The sequence below is a fragment of the Pongo abelii genome, chromosome 1 (assembly GCF_028885655.2).
Source record: "Pongo abelii isolate AG06213 chromosome 1, NHGRI_mPonAbe1-v2.0_pri, whole genome shotgun sequence".
Taxonomy (NCBI): domain Eukaryota; kingdom Metazoa; phylum Chordata; class Mammalia; order Primates; family Hominidae; genus Pongo; species Pongo abelii.
In genome coordinates this window covers 25,665,241-25,682,767 of record NC_071985.2, presented here as the reverse complement: position 1 = coordinate 25,682,767, position 17,527 = coordinate 25,665,241, and the positions used below count along the sequence as shown (strand labels likewise).

The following is a 17,527-nucleotide window of genomic DNA, read 5'->3' as shown; positions in this document are numbered from 1 at the left end:
AAATTACTAAAAATCCTATTTGGAAAGTAAAATAAACCATGTATCAAAAGCCACAGAATTATGTATGTCTCATGACCTTACTCCTGGAAATTTATCCTAAAAAAAAAATTGAAATGAAGAAAAACTCTAAATGCCTGAAGATTTTCACTACAGTGTGAGGTCTATATATAGTAAGATGGAAAACTAAATATCCAAAAACATGGAAAAGTCTTTAAACAGGGAAAAAGTTAAGTAAATTAAAATCATTTGCCAGAAGGACTATGTCCAGCCACCAACTCCTGTAAGTATAAATAGAGTGTTAGGAAAATGTTAAGAAAAAGTTATAAAACAGAACAATACTAAGTTTTTTTAACTTTAAAAATATATGTACCATCGGCCAGGCACAGTGGCTCACGCCTGTAATCCCAGCACTTCAGGAGGCCAAGGCAGGAGGATCACAAGGTCAGGAGATCGAGACCATCCTGGCTAACACGGTGAAACCCCATCTCTACTAAAAATACAAAAAATTAGCCGGGCATGGTGGCGGGTGCCTGTAGTCCCAGCTACTCAGGAGGCTGGGGCAGGAGAACGGCGTGAACCCGGGAGGCGGAGCCTGCAGTGAGCCGAGATTGCGCCACTGCACTCCAGCCTGGGGGAGAGAGTTAGACTCCGTCTCAAAAAAAGAAAAAAATAATTACATATATATATATATATATATATATACCATCTTGGCCAGGCAGGGTGGCTCCTGCCTGTAATCTCAGTACTTTGGGAGGCTGAGGCAGGAGGATCACTTCAGGCCAGCAGCTAGAGGCCAGCCTGGGCAACACAGTAAGACCCCATTTCCCCATTTATATTAAAAGAAAAAAAATAGCTGGGTGTGGCAGCATGTACCTACAGTCCGTCCTAGCTACTCAAGAGGCTGAGGTGGGAGGATCGCTTGACCCCAGGAATTCAAGGTTGTAGTGAGCTATGATCGTGCCACTGCACTCCAGCTTGGGTGACAGCGCAAGACGCTGTCTCCCAAAAAAAAAAAAAGTAAAAATATGTGTGTGTATCTGCATGTACACGTGCACACACATATGTACCATCTTAAAAAAAAAAAAATATATATATATATATATACATATATACCGACCTGTATGAAATACACAGAAAATCAGCGACACCAGGGGCAAGTATAACCATCACTTTTAAATTTTTTAAATCTCAACAGTAAAATATTTTTATAATAATTTACAATGTAAAAGTATACTTAATACAAACTGGGATAAAAGAACATGAAAATATTTCATTAAAAATGGTAAATGTGATTACAACTTGTTTCTACCTCCTATAGTCATCTATCTCAAGAGAAGGAAAGCTGAAGGAAAGGTTAAAAAAAAAAAAAAAAAAAAAAAACACTGTGTTAAGTTGTGCCAGGCCACCTACAGGCACACTGCATAGTAATTCACGTCAGTCATATCCAAATGAAGATTTGCCCTTCCAAAAATTCAAAGTCACAGATAATTTTCATTTAAAAACAATGGGTCACAGATTTATTTTAAGAGTCCTGTGTTTATAGAGCATGTATGCACTGTAACTATGATGTTATGCTATCAACATAAGAATGACTCATTTTAAAGAGGAATTATTTCAGATCAAAATCTGAAAGACTTTTCTAAGAGGAAATACAAAAAAACTGATTAGGGCATTTACAAGGTGAGTCATAGGCTAACGTTTATTCATTTGATTCAGAAAATCATGTGAAGTTCTACAGAAAGAAGAAAGGAACCAAGAGTATAAGATGTTCCCTGTCACCAAAGGGAAATTAAGCTCTACAACAGCACCTTCAGAGTTTTCATTTATAAAAACTCAAATCCTTCAAGTTTACCTAAGAGGAAGAAAGAGAAAATTATGAAATGAACAATCTATAAAAAGAGTGACACAAATCCTCCTCAAATTTTGCAACTCACAAGAAATACCACAGGAACAGTCAGGCAATTATGCTTGTAGAGAGATTAGGGGAAAATCTGAATGGTTTCTGTGTTTCACAATTCCTCTGCAGAAAGATAAATGTAAAACTATTACTTCAGTTTCTATATTTTGTTGTACCCCTTATGGAGGCAGGCCCGAAAATATTTCTTGTAAGAGGAGGATGCCACTAGGCTTCCTATAACCCAGTCAAGCAAAAACACCTCTCCCAACACTGTGATACAGGGTGGGGATTAAATTAAGATATAACCAAAGTTTCTTTCAAACTCATACACAGCCATTTAGCCCAACTATGGCTTCTAACACTGGGCGGGGTTTAGGAAGGAGATGCAGACCCTTCCAGTCCTCAAGAGTACTCTGCCTGTCTCTGCACAGACCTGGAGCTCTGCTCCCGTGCTCACTCTGCCAGCTGGGACTGCACACCAAGGGCACTCATGAGCTTGGCTGCCTAATTCAGACATGCTGCACCCTAGCTGTGAGCTAGGCTGCCAGTCTTCTGCAAGAAGTGTGCTGCTCAACTACCCCAGCTTGAGCTTGAGCTGTCTCCCCAATATCTGAGTAGGCAACCCACAGGGGTCTCTGTGGAACCTTCCTCAGGAGCCACAGGGACACTACATATTTGAGTCCTTTTCCTCAAAGAGACACTCTCTACCTCCCTGACGATGGGTCCCAACCTTATTAAAGTTATCAGAGAATCACTGCTTACAAAGGCCTATCATGATTTCTTAGCTGTTTCTCTAGAGTTTACTCTTGGAGCCATTAAACTTCTTTTAAAAATATTCACCAATTACCATGAGTTATGTATACCAATGTTCTATTAAGGCTCAATGATATTAAACCTACTTCTACACTAAGTGTACCACTTTTTATGATGGCATATTTTTAACATTAACCCTTCAGTTCCTATCAGTTACATCTGAGTTTATTTAAAGCAAAATCATAAAATCATACTCAAAGGATTTTTTTTACTTCATAAACTATTCCTTTGCTCACTTACAGCAAGTTAGTAGAATTCAGAAATCAATAACGTGAAGTCTCAATATCAATTTGAACAATATTCTGTTAAAAACGTTAGTCACGCATGGACTATCCTGACCATCCATTCAATATCATCTGGAGCACACAATCATATTCTGAAATAGTCAACATTCTGGAAGAAATGATAGAGCAAATATGAAGTGGTTACTTTAATTAAGGAAAAATTCATAAAGTAGCCTGCTGGTCATAGATGTCTGGTAAAAGAACCACTTCATATACATAAACAGGCAACAGGCACCTCTACATAGAAACTTATAGGAGTCATATCCTATCAAAGCCAGCCATGCCAAAGAAGCTCCTGGTTCTATGCCTTCCCCTCAATCTTAACTTCTTGCTGACTTCAACAAGAATTTTCATTCATTCACCCATTAGTACTTACTAAATACCTACTAAGAAAAGACAGTTAAAGCAAAAGGAACACAGTGATGAAAAAGCTTGCCTTCTTTAGGGCAGAGAAGAGAGGCTGGTAGTACTCAAATGAGCACGGTATATAAAGTGATATGATAAAGAATTATGGAAGTGATGAGGGGAGGATGGCTGATCATGATTAGGAAAGACACCTCAGGGTGAAAGGGACTTTTGAGCTGAGACTGAAGAAGCCATAGCCACTGGAAACATCTGAAGGAAGACATTTCATCAAAGGCCCAGAGGTGGTAATGAACTTGGACTATTCCACGACCAGAAAAAAACGCCACATCAGGAATACAGACTTGTGCCAACGAGGGCAGAGGGAGAACAGGGGCTAGCTCAGGCAGGGCCTTGCAGGTCAAGAATAAGGAGTACGGACTTTATTGCAAGGGAAAAGTCACAGTAGTGATTTGCAACATGCAATTCTCAGACAAACAGCATCAGCATCACCTGGGAACCTGTCAGAAATACAAAGTTCCAGGCCCTGCTCCACATCTCCTGATTCAGAAACCCCAGAGGAGAGGCCCAGTAATCACACTTAACTTTAAGAACCACTGCATTAGAGGGTTTTGAGCAGGGAAGTAACATAAAGCTAGGTTTCTGAGTAATTTGCTGTAAATAATGTAGAGTATTAGTTTCACTAGCAGATAACAACAGTGTATATTAATCTATGTAGTATATATTAATTATAATACCAGTAGTTAACCCAACAATAGCAATACATTATGACCCATATACACTGGTATTTATACTTGCATATTTTGAATTTCAGGGAGTTCCATTTCAATTACAAGAAATATTAAGACCTAAAACTTATTTTAAATTATCTACTCCACAGTTACAGCCTCGAGTCACCAAATGAGAAATCTAAAAATAGCCACTTTTCCTCACTTCTCTCCCCAGAGTAGCTCACCTGATTCCTACACCGTCCTGTAGTGTCAGTTCATCCCCATCCTTCCAGAATAACTCAAAGACCATAAAACTTCCTCCAATCCATCCGTCCCTACCCACACACCCACCTCCAGCCAGAGGTAAATGTTCTCTTTGCTTCTCTGACAACCATTCACACTGTAGTTGTTTGTATCCCTGTCTTATCTGTCCTACTGGTCTATACATTCTTTAGGACACAGGTTTTGGTTCTTAAATGCTTCCTCCCTGGTTTTTCTACTCCTACATTATAACTCATTCCCCAAAAAACTCTGTCAGATCTCATACAAAGCAAATATGCAATACATGTTTGTTGGACTGAACTGAAACTGTGACGCAGGGATTCAAAGTCCCACAAAGAGGAGAAAGTTAACAGGCAACAAGAACATGACAAAGAGTATGTTCACATCCTGAAGCATCAAGAAATGTTTATCTATAAATGGTATTACTTCACAGTGAATGTTTGCAAAGCCAGACAATGTCTCAAAGAATTCTGCTTTAAGTAAAATTAAGAAACCTTTTATTTTCTTTCAACTATTCCTGAAGCTGAATTTAGATAGGTTTCAAATTCTGAACGTATCCTCTAAAGCAACTCATCTTAGGTTACTCTGCTTCAATATCTGTCATAAACAATCAATGTATAAAGCAAAAGAACAAATACATTTAGTTAATTCCCCCCCCCGCTCCAACTATTGATAAGTTTAGTGTTGGTGTGCTTCCTTCTAAACTGAGCCTTGTTGTTTGCCAGGCATTCGTCTTATTTTATGTAAAGGTACTGTTACAGATTTCATTCTATTTTTTACTTTTACTCACTAAGCACTACATTTTTTAAGATCTATCCGTGATGATCTAACTACAACCGATCCATTGCTTCTAGTTATTTCCTTCCCACTTTGCTATGGAAGTAGAGGCAAGAACTACACTCACCAAAGAAAATCCAAAATAAGAATATTCATTCATCCATTAACTCAAACAATATTTATTAAATCCCTACAGTGTGCCAAACACTGTGCTAAGTGCTAGAAACACAAAGATGAAAAAGTATGCTCCACGTCCTCACAGAGCTTATGGAACCATGAAGAAGCACTACAAACCATGAAAAGGGTGCAATGTTGAGAAATGAGAACTTCCTGGTGAAAGTACATTTAAAGCATTTGAAATCCAGTGAGAACAGAAAAAAACAATCCCCTCCAAGCAGTGGAAGAAGGCTTAACGTAAAAGAAGTACTATTAAGCTGAAACTGTAGGATGAATAAGACAAGCAGGAAGAGGACCATCTAGGGAGAGAAACACTGTGCATAAAGACACAGGAAACCGTGGCATGCCCTCACAACTATAGTCCTGGAACTGTTGACGCATAGAGGTGGGACGCAAGGCAGGACAAATAAGAAGAGATGGGTCAATTCCCAACCCACAAGTCATGAATGTGCTGCAAAAACTTTCAATGCACAAAATTTGTTTTATACACATGCTGTTATGGCAAAGTCCGATGGAGTGGAGCAAGTCATGGAGGGCAATATGCAAGAGTGGACAGCAATATGCAACAGAGTACAACTTGCTGTGAGCAAGAGGAAACACAATTCCGAAGGAAGGCCGAATGAACCACGAGGTGACCAGATGCTCTTCTGCACAGCACAAGGCATTCCCACTACTGTGCCATAGCTGGTGCTATGTTTTAATAGCTGACTTGGTGTTTCGAGTTTTTCAATCATTTCCATTATGCAGCTAAAAATTCTGAAATAGAAATGTATCAATGATACAAAAAGGCTGAAATCCACTGGGCTACACAATAAAGAAACTTTCTATCTCACTGAAGAGTTTATATATTTTACGCTGTAAGGAACAGAGGTCAGACTTGAAGAATTCTGGAGAGGGAAGAGACACATTGCTGTTTCAAAAGACCATCAGGGAAGCAGTGCGTTAAATAGCCTGATGGGGCAGAGAACAGAAAAGGTAAGAAAATAGATAAGGAGAGCATTACAACAGTCCAGGCAGGAGAAGGGTGAGGCCAAACAGGCGCCCCACAAAATGGAGAAGAGGGACCTGTGTGCCCTGGTGACTCAACAGCTCCAGGAGAAGACAGAAAAGAGGAAAGGAAGCAGGATGAAAGCCCAGGTCCCTGGCTACTAAAAGCAACAAGCAAAACCTACCAGAGAAAGATCCTATCTACCTTTAAAATAAATGCATTATCCAAAATAGATGCCCCCCAAACTTTTCAGGAAATTAACAAAATTTTTGAAAATTACCTACATATCACAAACTAAGCAGTTATTATCTAGATTTTGTTGTGATGCAGAAAACACTGCCACAAAGAGACCGTTCTAGAATTAAAGTTAACTCTGACTTGATTTTCCTAGGTCACTCGCTACTTTATGTCAGGAAAATGAAGATACTATTGTTTTAAAATTTTAAAAAAAAAGGGGGGCGGGGGGTCAAGGAACTTTTAGGTTGAAGCATCAGAAGCTTCCAGAGCACTCTGGTCATGTGGTCAAAAGTAAAGCTGTCCTAAAGTATTTTAGGACAGACTACGGCTTCTTTGAGAAACCTGATACACCCTACTCAGTTGTAAAGAAACATGGTGACAGAAGGCTTTTTCTCAAGCCTAAATTTAAACTGCTCTGTGTAGCTGTCAGAGCTCTCTGGTGATATAAAAAGTATAGTTTCTCTTTAGTCCCACAGGAAGGAGCTTGTGGATACAGGAGTGATCTTCCACCATTCCTGTCTTGTCTTACTTCCAACTCTGGGTAAGTGCTACTGTTTCTCCTCTCACCCCTGGGGCTTCTGAGGGTCACTAAAACAATTTATTAGAGCAAGTGACAAACTCTTGAGTGCCTTCACAACCAATTCTTACTATCAGCTGGGCCTTAGGTGTGGAAAAAAATAAAAAAATAAAATTAAAACCCTTTATTTTTGGCAGCTTTCTGTAGACTTTCCTACTCTTCCCACCTTGCCCAAGTTTTACATTCCGGCACCTCTAAGATCCACTGTCCACAGAGCAACAGACTGAGATTTCCTAACCAATCAGGTTGTCACTTTTGCTAACTAAAACTCTTCTGTGGCTCCCACGTCCCTTCCCATGCCACCTCCACCCTTCCCTCTGGCCCGCGAAAACCTATATGCTGACAGGTCTTTTGCTTCGACTCTTGTCATTCTGCCCTCTGCCCCGCCCCCGCCGCCCCCTGTCCCCCTGCCCCAGCCTCCAGTGCTTCCTCCAAGCCTCTGCATCAGTCCCTAGGAATTGTGCCCACCTGAAATGCTCCACCTGCAAATCTTCACAGGACCAGCTCCTTCTTGTCATTCAGATCTCAGCTGAAATGTCACTTCCTGACCATCCAATCCAAAGGAGCCATCGCAGTCACATTACCCTTCTTAAATCCCATTTAACTCTTGTGTTTTTCTTCTTTGTTTGTTTTCTCTCTCTCCCACCCAAATCTCCCATTATGCACTATGAAAGAAAGCCAAGCTCCCGGAAAACTTCCTTTCCTGTCTCCATGGCATTTACAGCAGTGCCTGGAATACAGAAGATGTTAACTAAATATTTGTTGAGCAGATGTTATCCCCCAAAGGCCATCCAAAAACAATTAAATGGTTAATGAGGGAGAATGAAAAGCAATGATTTAACGTGATTTCATTCAAAATCAGCCCCTAATTTATTTCCAACGAAGGTATCTGACTACATTGAATTACTGCTCCCTACTACACGGACAGCCCTGAGGCTGCAAGTGGAGACACTCACTCCACTCCCATCTGGACACTTCAAAGTCATTGCTGCACCATTCGAGCAACTGGAAATGGCTGAATGACACTGGTCATCTCACAGCAGACATTCTACGTGTCGCTGTCCTCCACTTCTCCCAACATGCCCATCCTACTCTGCTCCTTTCCTATTAGGGTGATCCAAAAGTAATTGTGGTTTTGCCATTAAAGGTGATAGTAAGAACCGCAATTACTTTTGCACCAACCTAATACATCATCACCTTCAAGCCGTATTTACAGATATCATCTCAAGAAAGACTATTCAACACCCCTCATACAAAAGCTAATTATAACACCCCTTCTCCTTCCCTGCAGATGTGGAAGATCTGAGATCTCTACGGTAGTATTAGATAGAGGTGGGAAGAAATCGCTATTGAGATGTTTCCTTTGCCCAGGGGGAGGTAACCACCTCCACATCATTTGAAAGTTGATAAGAGAACTATTTGCCAATCTTCTCATCAGTATGGATTTAAATAAGGGAAGATGTGTCCATTTTTTTCTTTTTTTTTTTTTTCCATTTTTCCTTTCTACTTTAAAACTACAGTAAGGTTATGCTTTGAAAAGCAATTTTTGAAGTTACCATTAGCCAGAAGAACATCATTACCATTGTTTGTCCTGTCAAACATATAAAAATATTCTAACCCAAGCATTTGCCATCTTGAACAGAGTATGTGTTTGCAGGCAGACAGTTCAAATCTCATTTCTACTAGTGACCAGAAACAAATTACTTAAGCCCTTTGAGCTTCAAATTCCTTATCTGTTGAATGAGAGTGGGAAGATCAACTTCAGAGTGTAATAAGGGAATTAGACAGGATGACCAACCTAAATCACCAGGCACAGTGTTAGGCACAGAAAGGGGGCTCCTCTTCATCCCTGGGAGGGAAATTAGAGTGAAGCTTCCACTCCCCCTGCTTTTACATATAAATTGTTCATACCCCTGTGGAAGAACAGTAAATTGCCTTAATCATGTTTTGTTACCACAAGTAGTTTAAAGTGGTAATCTATAATAGTTTATTCATTATGGTTTTCTACCATTTTTCTATGCTTGTGCCTTAAGGAATTTTGGGTTGATAAGTTTGAAATTTAAATAAAGTAGTATTAAGTTATAAATCTGTATCCAGAAAAACAATTGAGGTGAAAGTTCGGCCAAGTGCAGTGGCTCACGCCTGTAATCCCAGCACTCTGGGAGGCAGATCACTTGAGGTCAGGAGTTCGAGACCAGCCTGGCCAACATGGTGAAACCCCGTCTCTACTAAAAATAGAAAAAAAAATTTAGCTGAGTGTGGTGGCGCACTCCTGTAATCCCAACTACTTGGGAAGCTGCTGCTAGAGAATCGCTTGAGCCCAGGAGGCGGAGGATGCAGTGAGCTGAGATGGCGCCACACCACTGCACTCCAGCCTGGGTGACAGAGCAAGACTCTGTCTAAAAAAAAAAAAACAACAAGTGAAAGTTCAGTACTTACTGGTCAAATGAACATATTCATAGAAAATCTGGTTCGATTATCATCCAAATAAATAATTTGTTTTCGAGTATATTTTATGTAGAAAAAAAGTTTCTAAATCTGTAAAACTACTTTTCCTGCCCATTATCTAATAATGTTTAAAATTTGCATTTCTTTAATAAGACACATTTATTTTGGTTAAGATGGTATGCAAAGTGTTTTAAGAAATCACTGACTACTTAAAACTTAATGCTCCTAAAGGATCCCCGAATGACCAAACTTCTTGGCTTGCCCCAATAAGACATAGAATTTTAATGTCTCACCTACCACTGCAATATAACTATACATTTCATACATAGTCACATCATCTGTGTTTTCTTTTTTCAATTACATCTGATTAAACAGAATGTTCTGTTCAGTACCTAGCACACCATCAAAAACAAGTATTTAAATAATGTGTGGCTTAAGTGGCATGAGCTGAAAAGAACACTCTGGATTCCTAAACTCTTAATTCCTATTCTTCTTATTCTGTGAGATCCTTGTGGAGAAAGCTGGTGAGAGGTATGGTATGCAGTTATCCTATTTAAGCTAAGGAGAGGCTAGATAACATGAGCTTCAAGAATACTCAGTGTTAACTTAACTTCGGAAAGACTTTTTAAAGAGTGCCACACACTATGGTAGATCACCAAAAGAGATAAAGGTCTATAGTATTCTTTAAAAGCTCCAGAAAAGAAAGTTTTGTTTTACTGTCTGCTGGGGCAGTGGGGATAAAGACGGAGGGAACACAGTTCTTCCTAGAAGCAGTGTATGCGAATAAATGACCCTCCATGTGTCTTCCAGATAAATACATTCTCCTTAATTGTTAAATATAAGCAGGTGTATGCTTGTGTAAATTTCTTTAAAAAAGTCTAAATCTGGTTTCCCTGAAACAGGTAAAAATACAGAAATTTTCAAACGTCTTTCAGCTTTTAAGAGCTGAAGTCACAAGGCAACAAAACTAATGCACATGAAATGTGAGATACTGCTGGGTGTGGTGGCTCATGCCTGTAATCCCAGCACTTTGGGAGGCCGAGGCTAGTGGATCACGAGGTCAGGAGTTCAAGACCAGCCTGGCCAATATGGGGAAACCCCGTCTCTACTAAAAAATACAAAAATTAGCCGAGCGTGGCCTGTAATCCCAGCTACTCGGGAGGCTGAGGCAGAGAACTGCTTGAACCCAGGAGGCAGAGGCTGCAGTGAGCCGAGATCACGCCACTGCACTCCAGCCTGGACTACAGAGTGGTGAGACTCTGTCTCAATAAATAAATAAATAAACAAACAAACAAATGAAATGTGAAATATTTTGTGCATTTCTAAAAACAGATTATTTGTTTAACAGCCTTTGATAACTGTAATTCTATAAAGATAGGAACCTCTCTTTAGGGACCTAATCTAAACTTTATTCTGGCATAAAGCCTGATCTAAGCTAATTTGCTACACTATTACTCAAGCAAAAAGAATTCTTTCAGAACATGATATAATCATACAAATAAAATGTACCAAATACATAACCTGAAGTCATACAAATATAATGTTCCAAATACATAACTTGAAAGATTTTTAGTTTCAAAACACAATTTCAGTTGTGTTTCGTGCAAATCTGTGCAAATAAAACCAGACCTTTGTAAATAATAATACAAGTATTTAAGCAAAAGTTAAGCTACTGGTCTGTGGAGCTGCACACTTTGCAGTTATGCTCAGAAATATACAAATCCTACTGATCAGGTGGTCAAACTGCTATAGGAGATACTGTGATATCTCATTTTTTTCCTAGACCCTCAAAATTAGAAGCTCAAATTTTATTTTGCAGCATCATGAAATAACTAGAAATAATTACGCCTCTGCAGCACTGAAAGATAAAATGCCATAAACTTAGAAATTAAACTATGATCACTCCAACTGAGCTTTTTAAAATAAGCTATTATTTTCTCTCTCTTTTTTTTTTTTTTTTTTTTGAGACAGTCTCACTCTGTCCCCCAGGCTGGAATGCAATGGCGCGATCTCAGCTCACTGCAACCTCCGCCTCAAGGGTTCAAGCGATTCTCCTGCCTCAGCCTCCTGAGTAGCTGGGATTACAGGCACACGCCACCACACCCAGCTAATTTTTGTATTTTTGGTAGAGATGGGGTTTCACCATGTTGGTCAGGCTGGTCTCGAACTCCTGACCTCGTGATCCACCCACCTCAGCCTCCCAAAGTGCTGGGATTACAGGCGTAGCCACCGCGCCCGGCCCAGCTGTTATTTTCTTAAAAATATCTGTATAAGGGCTATATGATGACATGGGTTTGACTGCATTGTCATACAGTAGCCACCAGGCATGTGGCTATTTAAATACAATTAAAATCAACTCTTAAGTTCAGTTCTTCAGTTCCCTTGGCCACATTTGAAGTGCAGTAGCCACATGTGGCTGGTGACTGCCACGCTGGACAGCACAGATACAGAGCATTTCCATTACAGCTGGACATTCATGCCAAATATACAGCATCTCCAACGACCACGTGACAGGCAAATTCAAGCCTTCTGGTCTTCCACGTTGCACTACCAAATACTGTGTAGTTTTGTAAATAGTTTTTTAAATTTTATTATTTCAACAGCAGATACAAACAAAAATTTTTATGAAACTATTAGCTGAAAAGAGCAGAGAGTAGCTTTTAGAGTTAGCCAAGCTCTTTCTTAAGAACATATTTTTGTTTTGAGCATAACACTTCACAAAATCAAAGTAGTGAATAAAAGATATCTAATGTAATTTCCAAATGACTAAGAATTTTTGTTTTTGATAACTCCCTTTATTTGAAAATCAAATACAACATGCGGATCACTAAAAAGCCAAACTCTCAAAGTGCAAATAATCTCTTCTTTCATCAGGAAAAAGAAGATGTCAAGTATGCAAGTATAACCAGTTTCTCCTCAGCAAGTTGTGGAAATATCATAGAACTAGAGATACTAACAATGGCAGGTATCTGAAAGTGAGAGTAATTATCACTCCCATTTCTGCAGTACCCTATCATTATCTCTACTGTGATTTGCAAAGCTTGCTATTTATTTTTAGTTAGCCTTCTAAAATACATCTTCCACTTTTGGTTTTGGATCCAATTATCACTTTATGTCCCACATAAAAGAAAACCACTTGATCCTGTACCATTTGGTGAGAAAACACATGAACACAATTTATTTGCACTTTTTTTTTTTTTTTTTTATGGAGTCACTCTTAGTTACCAGGCTGGGGTACAGTGGCGCCATCTCGGCTCACTGCAACCTCCACCTCCGGGGTTCAAGCAATTCTGCCTCAGCCTCCCGAGTAGCTGGGACTACAGGCGCACGCCACCTCGCCCAGCTAATTTTTGTATTTTTAGTAGAGACGAGGTTTCACCATGTTGGCCAGGAGGGTCTCAATCTCCTGACCTCGTGATCCGCCCGCCTCGGCCTCCAAAGTGCTGAGATTACAGGCATGAGCCACCGCGCCTGGCCTTCTTGCACATTTTTAATATAATGCAGTCTAAATAGTCAACCATTATCTTCAGAATGCCTTTAAAAGCAAATCAAGGGTTGTACCTAATGCCACAGAACTGTACACTTAAATACAGTTAAAATAGTAAATTTTATTTTATGTATATTTTACCACAATATAAGTACATCAAGGCAATTGTCCACATTCTGAGACTATCCATTTTTTTACATTAAATGGCTTTTCCTGATAAATTGGTTAGAATTTTTCAAAGTAATGTAACAAAATTACATTTATGTTGGAATAAAAATCCAAGCATATTAAAAGCCAAAGATGAGAAATATACTTGATAGTTTTATTTTCAAATATCCAAAATATTACAGTATAAAGACACATATAACATGAGTCTACTAAATGAAAAATTATTTTATATTTTTATATATCACAAATCTGAGAATCTCCACTTTAACCAGCATTGGAAATTCAGAGGCTTTTATCTACCGCCGATTGCAAGCTAGACACTGTACTAATCACACTTCCTTCATAAACATAACTCTAATCCTCAAACCACCCTAAGAGCTGAGTACTATTATCCCCATTTTACAGATGATGAAACTGAGGGACAAGTTTTTTTTTAAGTGGCTACGTCACTAAAGGTAGTAGCTGAGCAATACCGAAGTGTTAGTCTGACTTCAAAGCTGGTGTAAGTGCCATCATACCACACTGAGTCTGTGTTAGGATTCTATTCTGACGTCAGAAAGGCAATCAGAAGAACCATATTGCTAAATTGAATGTAGTCTCAAGAGCCACATAACGTTTTATGAATTCGGCTACACAACGAGGATACCTTGACAAAAAACAAGGAAAAAACCATATAGCAACAACTGATACGTGTTTCTCTTGCTCCTACTGTTAGGAAAAATTCACAGACAATCCGTACAAGTTATTTCAACACAAAGAAATGTAAATCCAGGAAATAAAAATCTTAACAGCAAAATCCATCACCCTTATCTATGGTCCATTATTTCAATATTGGGTACTCACACTACAAACCTGATTTCAAAACCAGGCACTAAACTAAAATAAGATGCATAATGCTATTAATACTTTCAAATTCCTTGAATCCTGGCAGGACAAAATATCCCAAACCATCTAAACCCAATTACTAATTCTAGTGAATTGTTAAGTCGGCCCAGTGAGAGTTTAGGACGCCTTCCATGACACAAGTAGGGGGCCAGGGAACAGCATATTATATTCTGTATGTGTGACTGCAAACTTTGTCATCACTCCATTCCACAGACTTCATAAAAGTAAAAGCTTTTTGTTTCTTTGTCTGAACAAATGGAGCCACAAGCATAGGATGCCTGCAAGATGTCCCCACTTCAGTGGGAGAGGTGCAAGTACAACTTCCACGAAGAAACTCGCTACTGAAGTCTGCAGAAGCCACCGCAACCCACCACAAACCTCCATCCATTCCGCGATCCCTGAATGACAGAGACATTTCAGAAATGTCTCAAACCTACTGTTCACCTGTGGCCTGGTGGCCGTGTCAAAAGCCTGCGGAGCTCCTAAAGAACGCACTAATCCTCTCCGGAGGTCTTGCTAAATAAGCTGTGGGAAACGAAGGGAGCCAGGCACTTACACTTTCCTGCAAACTAAAACTTCTGAGATTGCATTTACCAAAACCAGTTTCCACAAAGAGGTAAGGGTGACTTAGCTGCTACCGCGGATATCAAGATCGAAATTCAATTAAAAACAAAGCAAAGGTACCCGTTCCAGTAACGTGTGTTTCACTCCAGTAAAAAGTAAAAAGACACAGCAAAGAACAAGGTCCCCGGTTCCCGTATTCTTGACCTTCAAGAACTGCAAAAAAGTCAAGACCCAGTGAAAGACGAAAAGTTTGAGTGGCTGCTGGGCTCGCGGGCGGCTCGCCTGACTCCGGAGCAGCTGGGGGAATCCGCCTCGAGGTCAGGGTCTCGCCGCGCCCCTACGACGGCTGTGGGCGCAGAGCCCAGAGGATGGAGCCTCCCCTTCCTGAAACCCGCTCGAAGCTCGGAAAGCCCCGGCCCCTCCGCGCGGGCTGCGGCCCCCAGGCTCCTTCCCCGACGCGCCCGAGGGCGCGGACCAGCCCCTGGCACGCGACCCCGCACACTTCCGGGCCCGACGCCCCGGCCGCTCACCCACTTACCGGCATCATCTTGGACCCGAACCGCATGGAAGCGGGTGGCCAGACTGCGGCCCCGGCCGAGCGGAGGCGCCTCGGGGGTCGCGGATGCGGGGGAGGGGAGCGGAGAGCGAGGCCGCCCGGACCTGTTGCGAGGCGGCGGCGGCGCGCGGGTCCGAAGGGCCCTCCGCGCGGGCTGGGGCACCAACAAGCCCCGGGCCCACCCGCCCCGGCCGGGCCCCCTGACGCGGCTTTGTCTCTTCGACGCTCGCGACGGTCGGGGCTCCCTCCTCCGCTCCGAAACCAACTAATCCCGGGCCGGGCCCCAGCCGAGCCCGCGCCGGCTCCGCCCCCCGCGCCGACCCCGCCCGCGGCGCGCCTGGCGGCCTGGGGGAGGGGCGGCCGCGGGAACGGGAGCCGCGCGCGCCTGCGCGGGCCCGGCTGGGTGGACGGGGAGCGGCGGGAGCCGGTCGCCTTTCCTTTCTTCGCCTCGGACTGAAGTGCGGTCGGGGCCGCGCGGCGGAGTGGCTGGAGCGCGCGCCTCCTAGCGGAGCCGGGGCAATTGGAAGGTGGCGCCTCAGGAAAACAGAATGGTAGTGAATGGCACCGAGCCGCCCCAGGGCTGCCGCCGTCACCTCCTCGGCGGCTCTGAGTCGTGCGAGGCAGGGGACCGCTTGCCTTCAGAACAGGGCGCCCGAGATTGGGCGCGTGGACAGAGTCCTCCGGCGGCCGCGCCGCTGGGCCAGGCGGAGAGAGGCGGGCGGACTTCGGGGGAGGCCCGGGCCACGCCGCGGAAACGACCCGACTCCCTGGAGGCGGCCAGGACCGACCCCGTCCCGACAAAATGGAGTTCCCTGTGTGGCTTCAGCTCGCGGCGCGTTCCCAGAGCTTCTCAGTGACCCGGCTCTCGGATTGTTCGCCTTTCATCTCATTTGCCGTTGTCCAAATTCTAATTTAAAACTCATGTGTTACTTGCTGTGAGGTTAACAAACGTACACCGCAAACTGGATAAAGGGATAACTTTTATGTTGTGTATGTTTTACCACAATAAAAATAAATTTAAAAAAAAAAGCGTAAAAATGTGTCAGGCAGCATTCTGAGGAGCTTCCCTGGGGGGTGCCGGGAACACCCTGCAAGTAGCCTCCGATACGGGGAACCGGTGGATACCATCCTTTTCCAGGGAGGGAGGCCAAGGCCTAGGGAAATGGCAGGGCTGCTTTCCAAAGAGTAGCAGAGCAGGTTCAGGCTCTTATTCCACCTTCAGGGAGACACATACTCCGGGAACCCTAACTCCAGGAAGCTTTTTTCTAGTAAGTTGTCAGTGCAAGTTCACTCAGAATCACTTTTCTCTGCCTTTATACATGATTCCAGAACCTGAAGTGGGGTAAAGCCCCTGGGTTTATCTAATATCAAGAACAGACAATTCTTTCTTAGCCCACCATATCCCTTACCAGAATCTCCATCGAACTCCCTATTGCACCATCCCAGCTACTGTATCTGGAAATACTAAATTACGGTTAATTCAACTAGAATTTAACGTTCTTGGTCAGGCGCAGTGGCTCACGCCTGTAATCCCAGCACTTTGGGAGGCCGAGGCGGGCAGATCACCTGAGGTCAGGAGTTCGAGACCAGCCTGGCCAATGTGGTGAAACCCTTGTCTCTACTAAAAATATAAAAATTAGCCCGGCATGGTGGCGCATGCCTGTAATCCCAGCTACTCGGGAGGCTGAGGCAAGAGAATCTCTTGAACCTGGGAGGCGGAGGTTGTGGTGAGCAGAGATCGCCCCACTGCACTTCAGCCTGGGCAACGAGAGCGAAACTCCATCTGAGAAAAAAAAAAAAAAAAAAGAATTTAACGTTCTCAAAAAATCTGGTTTATAGTCTTGTTTTCTTAAGAGGGTTATACTAAGTTAAGCAAAATAAATTCATCCCTCATTCAGTAAATATTTATTAAATACCTACCACATGATGTATATTCTTCTAAGTCCCAGGGATACATTAATGAACAAAAAGTTCAAAAGACAAGTGTAGTTATTGTGAAAAAAATCGAATAAGGTAAGGGAAGGGTATAAGGTATACAGGTGCAACTTTAAATAGAGTTGTCAAGGTAAGCCTCACTAAAAAGGCGGTGCGTGAGCACAGTCTTGAAGGAAATGAGGGTGTGAACCCCACAAATATGAAGGAAGATTTCAAGGCAGAGGGAACAGCCAACGCCAAGGCCTGATATGGGAGCCTGCCTGGCAAATTCTGGGACCTTCAAGGAGGCTAAGATAGCTGGAGCAGACAATGAGGGGAGAGTAGTAGGAGATGAGATGGAGTGATATGAAGGGCCAGACAAGGAGGGCCTTGTAGGCTA

The 17,527-nt window shown here is 42.3% G+C and overlaps 1 protein-coding gene across 2 annotated transcripts in view; it reads right to left on the bottom strand.

Annotated features, from left to right (window-relative positions):
• TP53BP2 (tumor protein p53 binding protein 2) overlaps positions 1-15,532 on the bottom strand; it is a 65,814-nt gene extending 50,282 nt beyond the window's left edge. The window contains exon 1 of one of the 2 annotated variants that reach the window (XM_009237347.4): positions 15,196-15,532. In XM_009237347.4, the coding sequence (XP_009235622.1) occupies positions 15,196-15,222 (27 nt within the window). In that variant the 5' untranslated portion in view covers positions 15,223-15,532. The remainder of the gene's footprint in view (positions 1-15,195) is intronic. The other variant, XM_054545962.2, reaches the window with a different exon arrangement.
• Between the last annotated feature and the right edge of the window lie 1,995 nt (positions 15,533-17,527).